This window comes from Canis aureus, chromosome 5 (assembly GCF_053574225.1).
Source record: "Canis aureus isolate CA01 chromosome 5, VMU_Caureus_v.1.0, whole genome shotgun sequence".
NCBI lineage: Eukaryota > Metazoa > Chordata > Mammalia > Carnivora > Canidae > Canis > Canis aureus.
The window spans coordinates 61,216,425-61,236,220 of record NC_135615.1 but is presented as its reverse complement, the minus strand read 5'-3'; the positions used below and the strand labels follow the sequence as shown (position 1 = coordinate 61,236,220).

Here is a 19,796-nt window from a genome sequence, read left to right as displayed (position 1 = left end):
CTTTTGTCCCTCAATAGTAACTACATACTTTCTGCAGTGGTATAATTAAGCAGATCCGTTATAGTGTATTTACTAATGCTTTAGTGATTATTATTAATAACAATTCTTAATATAGCCTAGCTTTTTAAAACATTAGCATTAAGGCAGAATGGAATTGCTTCTTGAGCATTATCTAATTAGCAGGGTATTAGAGGACAGATTCATCACAAATTAACAAAGTTATTGGTAAAAGTTCACTCCCATTTGGCAGAGCCAACTTGTTGCCATATGTAGGTCCTGAGGGTAAAGCCTTTCACTGTGGACTCCTTGGAATAGGAAGGCATAGGTGAGTTTCAGGGCACCATTGAACTCTCTAAAATTGTTCACATTTTTTCTTTGAACACAGGATCCATTCCTTTCATCCAAATCTCAAATGAAAATGTCCTCCAAAAATTTTGAAAATCACTGTTCTAGGAAATTTAAGGAAATATGCAATTTGCTATTCAGTTCATGTTCTAGTAAATAAACGTCAATATTCAACACAAGGCTGGTTTGAAGTGGAAGTGAATCCAAGTCTGGCAGTGTCCCCAGAGAACAAATACCACTTCAATCCTTGCAAATCATACTCCTTTGTATTATAACTCAAGGTTGCATGGCACTAAAAAATACTTTATGAGAGATTTTTTTCATGACATGCCATCCCTTTCAATTACCTCTTTGGTTTCTATTGTTAATGGCTTATGGAGTCCTGTAATTATGGAGGGAACACTCTTTGAGAATCCAGAAAACAGATGTAACACATATTAGGGGAAAAAATGTTTTATTTCTGTCAATTAAGCAAGTATCTCTACTTCCTCTCCAACAGGTATTTGTGCAACACCAAACTTAGTTTTTTATAAATCATTTAAATAGAAGTGTTTAACAGCTCTGAATTTGGGATATTTTAGAATGTGGTTGTCAGAATCTATATCACTGTAAATCAAAAATAGGTGGTGTGGAAATTCAGTAAAGGGTGAGTTTTTTATCCTTATATAAATAGACATCTGAACTCAAAAGAGCAAGGAGAGATACAGTCATTTCCCTGTGCCCCCTGGAAAAGTGCTTTGGCTTTCTGTTTCTCTCTTCTCACTATCTAATAAAAGTCAGAGAAACTTCCTCGGTGGCTAGTTGCTTCACAGCCCCTCACTGTATTATGACAAGACTGTTGAGAGAATTAGACAGGAAGCCTATTTTTTAAAGCTCTCATTAGATATCCTATGGGAAATACACGTTTTGTTTTTCATGAAAAGCTGTATGCTTATTCACATACTTAGTTGTCCACTGAGTTTGAGTTTCTGTGTTTGAGTTTCTAGAAGTGTGTTTCTGTTTTTCTACTCAGTTGAGCTTCTCAAGGACAGAGGCTGTGTGTGTCTTGTGTGTCCAGCACAGGTCCTGGCACAGTTTGATGAATTGATTAATCTTAAATGACACAAATTCTTTTTTTAAAAGTAAGCAGCTCGATTTCTGAAATTGTTTAAGTGCATTTATGTTCCAGGGACGTGAGATGGAGAATTCACCATTTAAGATTTTTGATGAGGAACGCCTGGGTGGTTCAGTGGTTAAGCATCTGCCTTCAGCTCCAGGCATGATCCCAGGGTCCTGGGATCGAATTCTGCATCAGGTTCCCTGGGAGGAGCCTGCTTCTCTCTCTGTCTGTCTCTGCCTCTCTCAAGAATAAATAAATAAAATATTTTTTAAAATTAAAAAAAAAAGATTTTTGATGATGTCTAAGAGCTCTAATGGTATAGGTAATAAGGCTTTAGAAAATGATTCCTAAAGTAACTGAGGGTAGATTCAGCATGAGAGTTCTAAAAGTGTTTGGGGTAGATAGCATCTTTGTTACCCAAATGTACATTCCCAAGGTGACTCCTCTGAAGAACAGTACTGATTTGGATTTCTCAGTAGGGGATGTGTGTTGAAAATTCATTTTTATCCCTTTATAGTCACAGAATAATAGAGCCACTTATTAGCCATACATCCTTGGAAAATTTGGTTCTCTGCACCTCAGTTTTCTCATCTGCAAAATGAAGGTGCTAATAAATAATATACATTTTACAAAATTGGGCTGAGGATTAAAGAAATTAACATATGTAAAGAATTTAAAATATTGCCTGGTGGAAATAACCCCACATATAACTGATAGCAATTCTTATTTTAGTTCATGTTTTAAAATGAAGTGTTCTGACATGTTTGGGATTTTGTTTGGTGTTTAGAGTAAAGCCCTGCTGTTAGCTGAGATTAGCAAGGCTGATTGTGTCTTTTCTCTCTCTCTTTCTTTTTTTTTTAATTTCCAAAGGAACATTACTCAACCAATTTTGAAGTTTCTAGGTCATGCCATGTTCTTTTCAATGGGATTCATAGTTACTGTGAAGGGAAAGGTGGCAAGTCCTGCGGAGGCCCCAATTTTTGTTGCTGCCCCTCATTCAACATTCTTTGATGGAATTGCCTGTGTCGTAGCTGGATTGCCTTCTATGGTATCTCGAAAGGAGAATGTACAGGTCCCTCTGATTGGCAGTAAGTACTTGTAAGACAACACAGATATTTTCATGCTTATGGTTCACCTTTTAAAAAAAAGATCATCTATTTCTTTTAAGGGCACCTGGGTGGCTCAGTCAGTTAAGTGTCTGCCTTGGCTCAGATCATGATCCCAGGATCCTGGGATTGAGCCCCAAATGGGGAATCCCTGCTCAGTGGGGAGTCTGTTTGTCCCTCTGCCCCTCCCCACTGCTTGTGCATGCCCTCTCTCTCTCTCTCTCTCAATAAATAAATAAATAAATAAATAAATAAATAAATAAATATTAAAAAACCATCCATAGTTTATTGATAGGCTTTTTAAAAAGCTTTAAAATAATGAAACACTTCAAAGCTATTTCCTTACTTTTAATGAGGAACTATACCAAAAGAATGAATTTACATAAAGGTTAGAGACTTTTCTATCTGTACCCTTACAATTCTTTCAAATTCTTATCTTTATCACTATAACATCACTTCTTTTCATTCTTCTGTGTAGCTAGAAAGACCAGCTTTCAAGTACCAAACATGCTTGATTGTTCCAAGACAGCATTTTTAATGGAAGAATTTGTGAAAACACTGGTTACGTGCTATTTCACTAATTTCTCTTTAGGATATTATGCTGATAGACACACGAAGTCTTTCGTCTTAACTCTGTTTTCTTATTATTGCCCCAGAATCTCCATGAGAGACCAACATGAAACTCTGAAAATTATGATGTGGAACGAATAAGTGCCTCCTGTCTTAAAAAATAATGAAGCAAGTGAGATATGTATCCCACCAGATGCTTTGGTTTCTCCCTAGGGTGTGGGTCTCTAAGTAACCACTCTCAGTCGTCCCAAGTCCCAAGGTTATTGCAAGCATCTAGTGGTGGCAGAGTGGGTGTGGAAGTTGCCTGATGTTGCCTTGGCACTCTGGAGAAATAGCAGTAGTTCCTGCCACTTTATCACTCAGCTAAGAAAAACACACACACACACACACACTCTCTCTCTTTCTTTTTTTTTTTTTCTTCAGTGTAACCGCCTTGCTTTGTGTAACATGGCATTTTCTGAAAAGCTGTTTAGCAATAGACTTTTGGTATATTGAGGTTTCTTTTGCATGTGTGAGGAACCTACCTACTGTCATGCTGAAAATTTTAGTAGAATTAATAATGGCTCCCTATTCGTCTGTACTCTGAATTCATATAATCAGTTTTCAGCATATTTCTAAAATAAAACAAGATCATCTTGCAGTATATTTTCCAAAGCTTTAAGTCAGTTGAGGAAGAAGAACTTTAGGGAGAAAATTGCATTTGCTTCCTCTTATACTCTTGCTGCTAACTTCTGTTATATCAATGAAATCTTTGTATGAAGAATCTCCTTTTGAAACCAGAAGCTAAGTTCTAATAAACTGAATTAGAGGGTTTTTTTTTAGGTTCTCTTTGATTTGCTATATTTTAACTTTACATACAATTTGTTTTATGATTTATCCAGTATCATTGCTGTGGTAGCTGTACACACACAAAAAATGACTTGGCTCTGACCTTTTGTTTGTTTTAAAGGACTATTACGAGCTCTGCAGCCAGTGCTGGTGTCCCGTATAGATCCGGATTCTCGAAAAAACACAATAAATGAAATAGTAAGGCGAGCAACATCAAGAGGGCAGTGGCCACAGGTAAAACACAAGAGCTGATCCGAGTCACGGCACCAAAACAAAAAACAAAAAAACAAAACAAAACAAAACACAAGAGTGTTCATTTAGATATATTGTGAGTTTACTTATTGTATACATGCAGATTATTTGGATCCACAGATGGCACCATCTGGGGATACCTATGCTAGGTGTCCTCAGTATGAGTATTAAGTCCTCTTCCCTGTGAGATACTCCATGGGATTAAATGTGTCATTCTTTCTTATTTTCCCAACTCTTTGAAATAATTTTTACTTTGTGTCAGAAAAAGTAATTCTCTACCACTGAATTCATGTATTATCTTAAAGACAAAATATCAAAGTTCAATTATACTCAACAATATGGTAGGTTTATTAGAAAAAAAGCGATTATGATCTTAATCTTATTCAAAGTATATTTAGACAGGGCTTTTCTGTTCAGGGGATTATATCAGAATCACCTAGAGAACTTTTTCAGACTTTACCATCTCACTACCCCCATCCCCTAGAGTGTTTTTTGGAGGTGAAGAAGGGGCAACATTGATTGGATAAAGGGAGCCTCATGGGTAATTCTGATAAGTATCGCTCTACCTTGACCCAGGTGTAAGCAGGTGACCTCCAGCAGGACTAATGTCCTGCAGTGAGCTGGCCACCCATGGTGATGTGTAGATGTTAAAATACCAAGAGGAGTATGACTCACCAGGAGGTTTTAGAAACCAGGGCATGTGAGGAAATGATTGAAAAGGTGACCAGGAAGAAATGGCACTTGGAATAAGGATTCAATTTTTCTCTTTGGATCAAAGGACTGTATCTAGGACTGGTAGGCAAAAGTTAGCAAACAGGTAAGATTTCAGCCCATATCACTCATCTCAAGGAACTTTCTGGCCAGATGGAGATTGGTTTGATCTGAAATCCTTGTCTAGAATTTTCAGACACTGGCTAAGCAACCACTTGGGGGGGATATTGTAGAAAGAATTCAAGCATTGGCAGTGCTGGATGGCCTTTAATGCTCCTTCCAGATCTGAGATTTCATGATTTACTCTGTATCCACTCATTGTTAATAGAGTAGCTATAGAGTTTCCATTGATTGAACCTTATTAGATATCGTATCCAGTTGTGATAGGAAACCCATTCTGTTTTTTAGTTGAGGGATGAAATTGCATACACTTACCATTTTTATTTTACAAATAACCCTTCGTGGTGGCACTTTCACCTAATAACGTTTCCCCTTTCTAATTATAAAATACGACTACCAACTAAGTGCACATACTAACCGCTGTGGGTGCAGGGATTTTCTGTTTTTATTTTACGTACTTAGCGATTTACTCATTGCTGATTCTAAAAGTTTCAGAAAATCCAGCCTGTTCAGTTAATGGGGAAACTAACTGTACTGCATGTCTCTCACATGAAGAACGTAAAAGACTATGTTAAAAGCTAAAATACTTTCTCAAATAAAGGTACTAAATCATATTCCATATGTCTGCTAGCTCAAGTAAGCATAAAGCATGTTGTAAGTATTTCCTCCTTTGCCCCTCCACCATATATCCCTAAGCTGTATGTTGTAGAAGTGAATATCCTTTAATGGGAAAACAGAAACAAGGAAGGAGGAATGTTTTGGTTAAGGATGTATAGCAGTAGAGGAAAGAATTTAATATGCTCTTTGACTATGACTTTGGGTCTGCATTTTCTTTTAAGTTTATTCACATCATCAGCATTGTCATTAAGAAACATTTACTTAAGTGCATTTTCTATTCAGAACTTTAATCCATTTTCTCATTATCTCAATGGTCAGGTGACAGTTCTTTTTGAGGAAAACTGGATAATCTGATTCTAGGTTTCTGTAGAATCGAGTTATTAGCCTTTTATTTCACTTTTGTTTTATAAGAATTGGCAGCTATTTGTGAAGTCATAAGAAAGTGAGTAAAGAGATAATCTATTGATTAGACTGAAATATTAAATGTACGTATTCCTTTTCTCCCAAGATACTAGTTTTCCCAGAAGGTACTTGTACTAATCGTTCCTGTTTGATTACTTTTAAACCAGGTGAGATCAATTAAATTATGTACTATAACAAAGTATGGACGATTTCTCAAATGATTTAATACTAATACACAAAGCAACTTGTTAGTTTGTCCTGGGCGTCTTTTCCAATAAAAAGTTTTTAACATTGTAAATCCGCAGAACTCACTCCTTTACATTCTCTTATAGTATCATAACCCCTTCTTCCTTGGTTTGTTGTGTGTGTGTGTGAGCGAGTGTGTATGAACCATATTTGATACACACACACACATAGAAACCACTGGCAGATTTTTCTTTTCCTCCAAAGATACCCTCACAAACACCCCAAGTCCTGTGTTATCTAGTAGAAAACTATTTCAGTGATCATGATGCTTTCAGATGCCTTCTATGCTTCACTCCTTTTTTTTTAATATTATAAAGTGACAAATTTCATAGTAATGTGTAATTTCATATGGAATTTCCTAGTAACTGATAATGGTTTAACGTGTTTTTGTATCGGCTCCTAGAATGCTCAGAGCCAAAGTTAGAACTCACATCTAGCAAGTGGGGTAGTTCTTACTACAAGTTTTCACTTTTGTATAGATTTTGTTCCCCTCAGTTTCTCTTGGTCTTGACTTTGTCATTACCTTTTCTAACAAATCCTTTTGAATGATCAGTATTTGGAAAATGAAAACACTTGGAGATATTTTCAGTGACTTGGGCGTAACATTTAATATTTTGGTTTTATCATTCTGAATTTTAGAACTCTCGTTTTGGTAAGTGCTAGGGATTTACCAACATTTAGCAAATAGTTTGTGTATACTCTTAAACCAGTAAGGATAGGTATGCCATTTATTATTAACTTTCTTCATTGTAAACCTTAAAGTCGTATAAGGAAGATGTTCTAATATTTCAATGTGGTTGTAGGAGCCTTCATTCCAGGAGTTCCAGTACAGCCTGTTCTCCTCAGATACCCAAACAAGCTGGTAAGCGTAGTATTTCACTGTGGGAAAAATCTCAGACATTCCGAATGGCACAGATTCTCTAGCACCCCTTTTCATCTTTGAATAAAGCTCTGAATAGACAAATGGTAGAAGAACATGGGTAGAACCCATTCCCCTTGACACATTTAGTGTTTAGAAGTTTGCAAGATAGGCACATATTTGTGGAGTATTACATTTTTGTCTCTGTTATTCCTAAGCCCCAGGAAGGCATTTCCCTTAGTTTCTACTCTGTTGTCATGGTAATGGTACAGTTAAGCTTCAGATTCAGAGTCTTATTAGATTGGATAGCAGAAAACTTGCATAAAGTTGTGATTTTCACTAAGCCTACAAGGAGACTTTTCCTGATTCAGTGGTTTTTACTGGAAGGATAACTGGTATCACAAGATAAACTTGGGATTGACCTGGTGTTTTGTTACTGGCTGAGTACTTACTAGCTGTGTGAGTCTTGTCTTACTTAACTTAGGAGATATATGAAAAGAATCTGTCATCCTATAGAAAGTGCACATTTGGCTTAGGAAACAGTCTTTCTGCTCTAGCCAGGTACACCACTGACTCCTAGATACTCATTGTGCCACCAGTTTCCTAAAAAAAGTGGTTTTTTTTTTTTTTTTTTGGAATCTGTTTTGGTTTTGAGGGGAACTTTCAGTACTAGAGACTTTACATAAAAAGGCAGGCTGCCATGATTAATTATCTATGTTATTTGAGATCAAGAGTTCTTGCTCAATTCAGCTTTCTTTTAGTGGCTGACTTTAGACATCTTGATTTCTTGACTTTAGACATCTGTAGTTAAAAAAAATTAAAATCTATCTAAATATACTTATTATACTTCTGCCTATTTGGCATTACTCAAATTCTTTCACTATGTACTACTTTAATCTTTTCTCCCAAATACTCATGCCCCCTTTTGAGAATGGATATATTCTGGGTTTTGTAAGCAAATTAATTATCCAGATATGTTCATATTAGGAGAAAAATAGCTATGCATGCATATAGTTTTATTAAAAATTAAGAACAGCTTAATTCCATAAAAAGATAGGGGTAACATATGGAAAACAGATTTTTGCTGTGTAGATATATAATCCAAGAATTCATAGAGCAGCTCACTGCTATTTAATAGGTTCGTTTTACTTTTCAACATACTGTTTTTAATTCAGAAGGAAAGTATATGACTACCAATATTGAAATAAGGTTTTGGTTTTATTTGGCATTTTTTCTCTGAACTAAGAGTCTAAATACTTTTGTTACTATAGGATACTGTGACGTGGACGTGGCAAGGATATACATTGTAAGTCACTTCTCTCTGCTGTTTTATTTAAATTTTACTAGGGTGAAGAAAAAGATCATTTATTCCTTTTTTTAAAAAAAGCCTTTTTTTTCCAGAAGTAAAGGTTTCTTTTTTAAAAAGAATTTATTTATTTATTAATTTGAGAGAGAATGTGTGTATGTGCAAGCAAGGGCGGGGGGGTGGGCGGCAAGAAGAGGGACAAGCATACTCTGCCCACTGAACACAGAGCCCCACACAAGGCTCCATCTCATGACCCTGAGATCATGACCTGAGCCGAAATCAAGAGTCAGATGTTTAACTGACTGAGTCACCCAGGCATCCTTAAAAGTAAAGATTTCTAGTCAGATTCTAAAATCTTGTCACTGAGAAGTCTCTGGAGAGCATCGCTATCTTGCCTGATAGCCCCCGGCCCCTCCCATGTGCAGAATTCTAGATGCCTTCCATGTTCTTATGGGTCTCAAGTGTGTGTCTACCAATTCTCAAGAACCAGTCCAGTGACCTGGTTTTCAGCCTTCATAGCTTTAATCTCATAGTTTTATTTCTATTGCAGATTTTAGCGTATTAGCTGGTGTCTCCATTATTGCTTTGCTCTATCGGTTTAAGCAGTCCAGAGCCATTGCGTCATATGGCCTGAAATAGCAGTGATGTGTCTGATCTGAGCTGAGAAAGTGGCTAAGCTTTCAGTTCCGTTCTTGGATTGTAAAAGCATAGGGATCAGCAGTTTCTATAAACATTTAAGAGGAATACAGCTCACCAGTAAGCAAGCTGAAGTGAAACAGGCTTCAGAAAGAACAGAACATGTAGAATCTTACTTTCCCTCAAGATCTTTTGTCCAGTTCCCCCTGGATAGGTCTGAGTCAGTTTATACTGTGGAGAGAACCATGTAAAATGACTGGATTTGAGGACTTTGCCTGGGGGCTTACCCAGCAGTGTCTTTTGATACTGAGCGAAGAGAGTTCACATAACGTTGTTGATGCATAGACAGCCGCTTGGACGTGTTTAAAAGGGAATGATCATTTGCCTTCAAGTACCTTGTGACTTCCTTACATACCCCTTAGATCATCCAAACAACATATGAAAGTCAGATTGTTTTTTATACTGCATACCGATTTTCTCTATTTTGTGTGTGTGAATTGCATCAAAATAATAAATTTAAATCGAAGTGGGTAACTGATGGGCCAGTGACATATGTTATTGTTTATTAACATGTGAGACACATATATTCCTATTACTCTTTGGTCCTTTGTACCCGAAGTTAAGTCAAAGACACTGGAAATAAAGACCATAAATTGAAAAGGGTATCTGGGCGTTATGTGATCTTGGCTGGGATACATTTCATGTCACTACTGATCCTGGTTTTCAGCTTTTCATAGAAGGGCAAGTGAGGAGAAACAAATACTATGAGAAATTTTAGAAAAGGAAGTGCCTAGAAACTGGGTACAGAACGTCGTTAGATGTCCCAAGATGTGTCATCCTTGGGCCCTTTATAATTTAAGTTCCTTGCAGAGACAGTGACATCAGGCTCTCTCTGCAGTCAGTATGACTTGTTTAAACTTGTGTGGCAGTCCAGGTGGGCATGAAGGTCAAGTAGGAGAAGGCCTTCCCAGGAGGATGATCAGGGTAGAAAATGGAGTGGTTTGGTAATCTAGGCTTCTAACCCAGGAAGCGTGTGATAAAGGGAAAAAGTAAATAGGAGACAATTCAGAAAAGAGAGAGAAATTTTTTTTCCCAGAGTTAAAGATATCTTAGGGCTGAAAAACACGAAGACCTCAAAAGGCACAACTTTGTTTTGTCCAGATGCCACATTGCACTTGTCTGTGGTAACTCTCATTTCTGCTTTTATCTTCTCATGGGCTTCGTGGTATATTGAGCACCATGTCTGTTACTTTTAAGTCTGTTTTCTCAACTGCCCTTGCTCCAAGGTTGAGTCTAGACAGATTCTAAGGAAGAGAGTCTATATGCTAAGGCAGATAGCCTAAGGGAGAGGGATAATAAACTTAGGAAATGCATTTAGAGAAGGGGCAGCTATAGAAAAGCTGTTTTGTTTGGGTCCAAGAAGTGGTGTTTGGTTTGTGTGTAGTGAAGACAACATAATTTTAATGAGATCTTACACCTGGTTTGTTTCTTTCTTTCTTTCTTTCTTTCTTTCTTTCTTTCTTTCTTTCTTTCTTTCTTCATTCAGAATTTTTAGAACAGATTTATCTATTTGAATCACTAAGTTCCAAAGCTCAATTTAAATAATTCAAAAACAATTTATTTTATGGTAAATAATGTGTATTGATTTTGTTTGCTTGGAGTTGATAGTAAAAGATTTTTTCCTCTCAGACGGAAAATTTAAGAACTGATACTTATGTTAAATTGGTATATCCACTTCCTAAATTCCTTCTTTTAACTAAATTCCTTCTTTAAATTTCTAAGTTTCTTGTGTAAACTAAGTTAATTTTTTATAGATAAATCCTATTTTAGTTTCTTAATAGCAACTGGTTGGTTGTTTCCTTAAACGTGTAGATTAATCCACTCTGTCAGCATTCTGGGTCATCTGTCTAAATGAGGTGAAATAAAAAATCCTATAGAAGTCTTATCCAGAGAGTCTAAATATGTATTAGAAAGCTGTACATAGAAACAACTATTTCAAAAATTATCTTTGAGAGGGTTGGTTATAATCACTTTAAAGAAAGCCTTTGTTCTTTGCCTAGTTTACAATGAAAGAAAATTTCTCTATAACTAAAACATGTATTATTAATTGGGACAATTATGATAAAATTTCTGCTTTTAGGGAAAGGCCCACTGATTTTTTTTTTAATATCAGAAATGAGTTTAAAAATGTGATGTTCTGCTCCAGAGTTTTCCTACAAACACATTTATGTACCTTAAAATGTGGCCTTATTTCTCTAGGGTCTTAGGCTTACAAGTCTGAGTTGTCCAGGGGACTTCACATTTGGGGGGTAGTGTGCTGAGCTGCAGCTCTGGCTCACAAATATATATTTGGTGTTGCATTTGGTGATTTAACTTTTGAATATCACAAATATTTGTTCAAGCCCAAGGAGTGTAGTAGCTGCTGTGTGACATTTATAAATGCAGAATATATATGAAGTGTGACATGGCAGCGCTTGTGCATAAAGAAAGGATTGTTGAGTAATAATATTAGATAATACTTGTATTACTATATAAAGATGTGCTGCTCTATTTTTTCTCTTCAGCATTCAGCTTTGTATGCTTACTTTCTGCCAGCCCTTCACAAAAGTGGAAGTTGAGGTAAGTCATTCAAAACACAGCCTTAGAACTGGAGATTTGACCTTTCCTTTTTATTTGAACTTCTCATCTAGAGAACCCAGCTGTACAAAGGTTGGAAGTTAAGTCCACGATATATATATAATTTATTTATTAAAGATTTTATTTATTTATTCATGAGAGACACAGAGAGGCAGAGGCATAGAGGGAGAAGCAGGCTCCTTGCAGAGAGCCCAATATGGGACTTGATCTCCAGACTTGGGATCAAGACCTGAGCCAAAGACAGACTCTCAACCACTGAGCCACCCAGGCGTCCCAAGTCCACCATCTTTAAAATAAGCCCTGGTCTTTGACACATTGTCCACCTGGCTCTCAGATTCCCACTGCTCCCCCCCTTACAGTAATTCCAGGAAGTAGCCCTAACTTGTGAGAACTTCCATATGTAACCACCAGATTTATGTAACTGCTTTCTATCTCATTCCTTTTAATGCTGACCTCTGCCCAATTGGATGTTATGCTTCACATCCTAACAAAAGGAGCGATGGAGCCCCAGAGCTCCTTAAAGAGTATGTTCTGTCAAAGTGGAGAGGCACAGAGGTCAGAAGCCCTCCCTTTTGGAATCATTCTGCACACAGAAGGCCTGAGAAAATCGTATCTGGAGGCCACTCATAGGGCAGTCTTTCGGCTTGAATTGCAGTAGCAGGCTGGGAGTAGGGCAGTGATTAGGTCTTTCTGAAAATTCTGATGAGATTTTTAAGACTCTGAAAGTTGGTTCCAGAACCGTTCTTAGACCTTAGAGTGATGTGGAATGGACCCCCATATGCAGAATTCAGTTGGATTTAGTGATACTCTCAGGAGGCCTCTAAAGAGAGAGGGTCAGAATAGTAAGTCAGGCTCTCAACTTCATTTTGCAATTGCATCCATAGATTGTGTAAAGAGAACTTTAAGTCTGCATATGTAGTTCAGAGTCCTGAATGAGGGCCCATACTCCAAGTGACAGGACAGGGAATTTAAGTAATGAGAATACTGTTTTTCACTTTGTTACATAGCTTAGTCATTTAGCCACGCAGAGCTTGTCAGCAATTCCAAATGACATAGGAAGGCAAATTATATTTCAAAATGAATTTCACTTTGGTTGAGATTTTTCTTGAGATTTGCAGGTTGTCTGCCTACCAAGAAAAGATCTTTTTATTAATTATATACCACACTTCCCCCACGTTTAAAACCAGCTCAGTATCACTCAGTGTGACGAAAAAACACTAGTTCTTGAAATATACATAGATGTTCCTAGAGAAAAACACTAATCTGTGCCCTAATAATCACTTTAAGAAATCCTAGGGTAAACAAAATTAATCAGATTTCTTTTCTGAAGACCTGTGAGTGCCTTTGAGATGGTTTGGCCACAATACTCTTTTTTTCTCTGGATTCCTTCTGGAGCCAGTGTTCCATAGAATATGTTTTGGGAAACCCTGTCAGGAAGAAATATTATATTATTTCTAAGTACTCTGAGCATGTTCTTCCGTTCTTGATAGCTATTCAGGTAGACTAGCCCTGTGTTCTTTTTCTAAAACAAAAATGAAAGGAAGAAACTCCTACTTAAAACAGCCACTCTGTCTTCTGTGCAAACTTGAAAGCTATTATGTATATAGTATATATGTTGCCTTCCCCAGCTAAAACAAGATCTAGCAACAGATGTGGAAATGCAGGAGAACTCTACTTTTTTTGTCTAGCACATGTGTCCATGGTCAAACTGTTACAACAGAGGTAGGCAAAGTCCTCTTTTCTTTGCCCTGAACATTATTACCACATTTCCTTTCTGTGTCATGGCAGGCATGACTACCTACCTTTCTTTCTTTCTTTCTTTCTTTCTTTCTTTCTTTCTTTCTTTCTTTCTTTTCTTTTCTTTTCTTTTCTTTTCTTTTCTTTTCTTTCTTTCTTTCCTTCTTTCCTTCTCTTTTTCCTTTTGATTACAACTCTAGCCAGTTCCCAGACCTGTCTTGGTAATATTTCCTAGCAAAGACTATATCCTTTGATAACTTCACAAACAAAATGGCTAACAACCTGTTTAAAGGAGCTGAATCAGTAAGATTCAGTGTATTAGAATTGTGGCTTATGGCAAGCGGATGGGCATTTGTGGCGTTCAAGCCTTGTGTTCTTATTTTGCTTATATTTATTTTACATTTATGGTGCTACCTTTCACCCAGGGCACTCCTCACTACTTTATGACTTTTGAATATTTTAATTCCCCCTAGTTGGGTGCAACTGAAAAATGTATCCCACAGCCTATCAGGTGCTAGGTGTATCCACACCCTGGCTCAAGATTCTCAAGAACTGGGCACTGCATAAAGGCTCTTGCTTTTTACTATGGCCGAGGAGGCCTGGCTTGAGCTGCCACACATGTACTTAGTTGCACCAACATCAGGTGTCTTGGTTGTTCAGAAGCACCCCCACTCCTCACCCTCGTGTTCTTTAAAACTGATGGAAATCTTGGGCATTTGGGTGGCTCAGTCAGATAAGCATCTGACTCTTGATCTCAGCTCAGGTCTTTTACTTGGAGTCATGAGTTCTAGCCCCTCATGGAGCTCCACACTGTGCATGAAGCCTACCTAAAAACAAAAAACTGATAGAAATCCTAGTTATTATTTTTTTTACATATCTTTTTAGAACTTCTTAAATATTAACTAGATAAGCCTAATTGAAGATGTATTATTCAAGTATATGGTCTTAGTTTTGTGCTTTTTAAAATGAACTTTGAATGGATCATTTGGTGTCTTTTAGACACTCTGCCTTGGTGAGTCGTAGGACATCGCAGGATGTTGAAGGCCATAGTATTCTTTCATCTTTTACAAGTCATCCTTCGCTGAGGATGATTTTCCAACTCCGTAGTTACCAGAATCTTTGGATAGCTAAAATCTAGGTGTATAATATTGAGGGGTGTTTTCTTGTCTCTTCTCCCCAATCCCTCTCTGCTTCCTCAACAGAGACTTATTTTTGAAAAGGCCATTATTTTCTTGACTCTTGAATCTTAAAAATATAATCCGTCCCAAAGCACGTGCCCTCTGTAATTGGTCTTCTGGCATTCTTGAACAATGATGTTATGTGTGTCCAAAGAGGTTCTACTGCAAGTTATTCTCTGGATCATAGTGGCATAATGGGTGTGTTTAAAGTGTCTTTTAGTGGTTACTTTTATTGGCCAGCTACTTCACAAGCATGTCATTATAAGCAAGTGGCTTAGGGGCATATGGAAAGAGATAGCTAGTAGGAAACATCCCAGAATGTGACATAAATCAACAGCCTACTAGTTGTATCTCATGAGAGAGAATCCACACAAAACTAGACTATAAGGCATTATGTGGGCAGCAGCTGGTTTATGAATGGAAGTAGGGCCTTCACAGTGACCATTAGTCTGTTTCCTCTTTCATAGGCTAGATCTCAGTTTCTATTCAGAACCACCCATTATAATATAGGCGCATACAAATGATTTATCTGAGGGCATACAGACATACTTTGTTTTAGTAAAATTCCTTTGCAAAGCTTAAAAGGAACTTCTAGTGGCTAGCATTAGACCTATAATACTTTGTGGTGGGTCTAATTCCTGTAAGTAGTAGAAAGGGATTGTTTTTCATTAAAAAACAATTCTGATTTAGGAAAGGATTTTCATAATGAGTGTTATGATCAACACCTGTAGATAGATCCAACTTTTTAAATCTCCAAAGAGTTTATTAGTTAGGGAAGGTCCAAATATATTTATATAGTTTACTTAAATATCCAAATATACTCAAATGATTTGTAGTTTTGAATCTAAAATGAACAGACCTTTTAAAAAACCTCTGTCACATGAATACACATGCACACACACACACAAAACCCGTATATGTGCTTATTCTAACAAAACTAATTTCTTCTGGAACTCAGTAGAATTCTGAAATTTCTAAGTAGTAGTAGTAGTAGTAGTAGAGAAATGGAGTGTTATATCTACTTTTATTTATAAATATATTTTTGAAAGAGAGAGAGAGAGTACATGATCCAGGTGGAAGAAGGAGAGAGAGAATCTTAAGAGGCTCCATGCCCAGTACAGAGCCTGACCTAGGGCTCAATTTCATGACCCTGAGATCATGACCTGAGCTGAAATTAAAGATCAGATGCTTAACCAACTGAGCCACCCAGGTGCCCTAAAAAATGGAGTGTTATATAAAAAAAAAAAAGAGTATTAGCTGGGATTTTGTTCCAATTCTGCTACCATCAACCAGTATGTGCTTGAGTAAATGACTTAAGCCTCCCCTGGCGTGTGTTCTCACTGGTAAAATGGGATACTAACACCTCTTTTATAGGGTGGCTAGCATTTAATAAGGTGATTTCAGTGCTGGCACATGGTAGGTGTTTAATAAGCAGTCACTTGCATTTCCCTTACCATCTAAATTGTTCTGTGAATTTGGGAAGAAAGCAGCAAATGTTAATTCATAAATACCTTCCTTTTTTCACATTTGCTCTTTCTGAAGAATCATGGGAAGAACCAGAACTGTGTATTTGTTGAGACTGACTCATCAAAATCCTTTTCTGTTACTTGGAAAAAGAAAAGGCTGATCATAGTACTGTCACTCATCAGTCTTTCTCCTTTTTATAATCATTTATTTAGTAGAAAGGAATGTGCCCGATATGGTCAGGAAACAATGAATAAAAGCAGTTTCACTGGTCCCAAGTATTCATGTGAAGGATTGGCTCTGGATAACAGATCGCCTGCAAAATAGACTGAAGAATTCTGACTTTTTCTTCTATGTTGCCTGTGGCCCAAAAGATGGTGGGGCACTCTGGGACCAGAAGGGTAAATGAGGCATTCCTATGGGAAGCATGTCAGTTAGCTGCCCTCTTATATGGGGCAGGATGGTGCCGAGCCAGCAAGTGAAGGAACAGAGCACACGAAAGGGAGGAGGGCAAATGTGCTGGGAGCCAGTCTCAGGGGCAACAGAAAAGCATTGGAGAGATTCACGTGGACTTTTGTGGGGGAGGAGAGCCTTCCCTCTACCCACTTAAGTTCCATAGCTGGATCTGTGAAATAACCTCACAACGGTCAAATTAATAGAGCCAAAGGTATACAGATTTATTAACTTTTTAATATGTGCACAAGAGCATCTTAGTGAACAAAAAGTGAATACCCAAAAAAATGAGGAAGGGGAGGGACAGTGTTGGCCACTCAGGGCAGAGTCAGTCATTTTTTTAAAAAAGATTTTATTTATTTATTCATGAGAGACACAGAAGCAGAGACATAGGCAGAGGGAGAAGCAGGCTCCTTGCGGGGAGCCTGATACGGAACTTGATCCCAGGACCCCAGGATCACGCCCTGAGCTGAAGGCAGACGCTCAACCACTAAGCAACCTAGGTGCCCCAAGTCAATGATTTTTAGAAATGACAAATGGACCCTGGGAAGAATAGACTGGGGGCTGTGATAGCGTGCAATAAAATTTGTGTGGGTGTGATACCGACCTGCATGTGCATCTCCTTTGATAAGGGTCCATCTTCCCTGTTTGAGGAGACTCCACAGGAGGGAATTTATGACAACGGAGTTCCTTTTGGAAGAGCTGCCTTTAGGTGGATAAGGAAAATTGAGAGAAAGCCTCTCTGTGCATTTGCTATACTTCAAATGCCTCTAACTCCAAATAATCAACATACTGAAGTGGTACACTATGCGGTAGCCTGTCCTTGACTCCTTCACTGTCTCCTTTCTAAAGTTGAATGTGAAGTACCATTGAGGTGAAAGTAGAATTGAAACCTGAGAAGCATGAACCATGTCTGAAACATTAAAATACAATGGCAGCAGGTCTGGAAGGTATACCTGAGCAGCAGCGAGGTCCCGCCGGTTCAGTAACTTGATCCTCACCCGTCACATAGACATTAAGGAAACAGACTCCATATGAAGATCACACGTTGGGGCACAGCTGCATGATTGAAAGGCTAAAGGAAGATGCTCAACAAAGTAAACAGGACTATTTTGTGTCTGGAGATGGTGTGATGACCTTGGGAAAATAACATAATTTTTAAACAGCTGTGAAGACCCCATGGAGCTTACCATGAATTTGTAGTAGACTCAACCCATGAGCTTGTGTACCTTTCTCTAGCATCCCTCCATGGTCTCTGGCAGGCATGGGAAGGCAGGGGAAGGAGAAGTGATCACGGGTCTGCAGTTGGCACCGTGGGTGTGGCAAAAGGAAGACAGTCTAGGTGACAGTCTACATGGAAGTAGCTGACTCCTCAAGTCCCATAGAGACAGGCAGTCAGCTGTTGCTGGGAGGGAGTGGATGAAAGGAGACCAGCATGCCCTAAGAGAAACCAGCAGGTTCTCACAGTCTGCAAGGGACCAGGTCAGAGAAGTAACAAGAACTCATCACAGGAGATTAGCATCATATGTGTGTCACTGTGGCCAAGGCACAGATGAGAACACCTGTGGCCAGGTGAAGAGGCTGTGAGTTCAACATGTCAGATGAGCCATGCGTGTGGCTACTCCGGATAATGAGAGAAGATGGATGTGGAAAGCAAAATTTGGTGTTCTGAAGTCACTGGGGTATCAGCTATGTGTCAGGGGACAGTAATAAGCAGACAATGGCAGTCACATTTCCCTGTCTTGGGCCAATCTTCCTTCCCAAGGAGAGGCTATGTTTTTGCTGTGTCTTGAATGAATGCACACAAAATAGAAATGTGGTAAAGAAGGCAAGGTCTGCTGCAAGGAGACACAACTTTTAAAAGAATTTCCATTGCATTCCTTCTCAGGAGGCATGGTGGGGGGGCTTCAAAGGCCCGTGAGGGTCAAATACAGGCTTTTAATTATTTTGTACTCTCAGTGGAATTTTCTTCATTGAGAATAAAAGGCTGTGCCAACATGAGAGTTATTAAAAATCATTTTGTGGAAAATATTGCCTGCACCAAAAGGAATTAAGCCCACAGTTCATTGCATTATGTTTGTCTAACAGTATAGTAGAAATTTCTTTTCAAGGTTTTCTGGATGTGCTTTTATGACCCACAAATTACGTGTGTTACAAATGATCATGTGGCTTTCTTAAATAATGAAGAATTATATGGCGATTTAAAATTTGCCATTTTATTTTGTTAAAGATTTTGTGAACACTGATTTTGACATGCCGTTTTCTACCTTTGGGTTTCATACCAAGCAAATACAAGAGATTAAAATCTAGAATAGGATGGAGGGAATTTTAAGAAATAATTGCAAAGAAGGGCTGTTGCTCTGGATAGATAAGTGATGTGGGGACCTCTGGTGGCTTAGTTTATTTTTCCATCTTAAAGAATAACGATACTAAGTAAAAGCTAGACGCAGAATCCCCATTGGAGAGGGCCTTGGAGATCATCGAGTCCAACTTTTTCATTTGACAAGAGAGGGGACTAAGTCCCACCGAGGCCAAATGACTCTTCCAGGATCTCGCGGCAAAGCCAAGGCCACAACCAGGTTGAGGGCTCTTTCTGCAACCTGCCACTGCTCCCTTGAGAGAGAATGTTAATGACAATGCATATCACACAGCACGCTCTCCTCTGATTCCTCTCCGTGTTATCCTAAAATGCCGCTTGCACCCTTGCTGTCCTCTGCATCCTCACACCCTCTCTTCAGGGTCTTACCTTCTCTCACAGGGTGATTGTGGTAACCTCCAGGGCTGCTCCTTGCTCTCAGCCTTTTCCTCTTTGGTTAAGCTATTCCCTACCACCGAGGTTTCCACTCAAAAGCTTGGACTTGGTTACAATGCTCCCTTGCTCAGACTTCATCTCTATATCCCCTTGCCCAAAGGCTTCTTAACATGGTTAATGAGATTTGAAAACAGGTCCACATGGGGGCTCCCGAGGGCAGGGGCTCCTTTGTCATGTGCCTGGCATTCAGTAGGTGTATAAGCAACACTCATTGAATGTAAGTGAATTCAATGAATGAATTCATTGAGTACGTGAATATTTGAGTATGTCATTAATCTTTGTGAACCCCAGTCCTAATGACTAAAATTGGGAGAATTGGTGAAATGAAATAATGCATATAAAGCACCTAGCATGGTGCCTGGTTCATAGTTAAAATTCAATGAATAGTAGCTATTGGCAAGATCATGTTTATCCTTA

General features: G+C 38.3%; 1 protein-coding gene across 3 annotated transcripts in view; it reads left to right on the top strand.

The window, feature by feature from the left end:
* Positions 1 to 19,796, top strand: part of LPCAT2 (lysophosphatidylcholine acyltransferase 2) — a 67,209-nt gene that overhangs the window by 13,549 nt on the left and 33,864 nt on the right. The window contains exons 3-8 of one of the 3 annotated variants that reach the window (XM_077898384.1): positions 2,315 to 2,532; positions 4,070 to 4,182; positions 6,158 to 6,218; positions 7,101 to 7,159; positions 8,428 to 8,462; positions 11,663 to 11,717. In XM_077898384.1, coding sequence (XP_077754510.1) covers positions 2,315 to 2,532; positions 4,070 to 4,182; positions 6,158 to 6,218; positions 7,101 to 7,159; positions 8,428 to 8,462; positions 11,663 to 11,717 — 541 coding nt within the window. The remainder of the gene's footprint in view (positions 1 to 2,314; positions 2,533 to 4,069; positions 4,183 to 6,157; positions 6,219 to 7,100; positions 7,160 to 8,427; positions 8,463 to 11,662; positions 11,718 to 19,796) is intronic. The other 2 variants (XM_077898385.1, XM_077898386.1) reach the window with 2 other exon arrangements.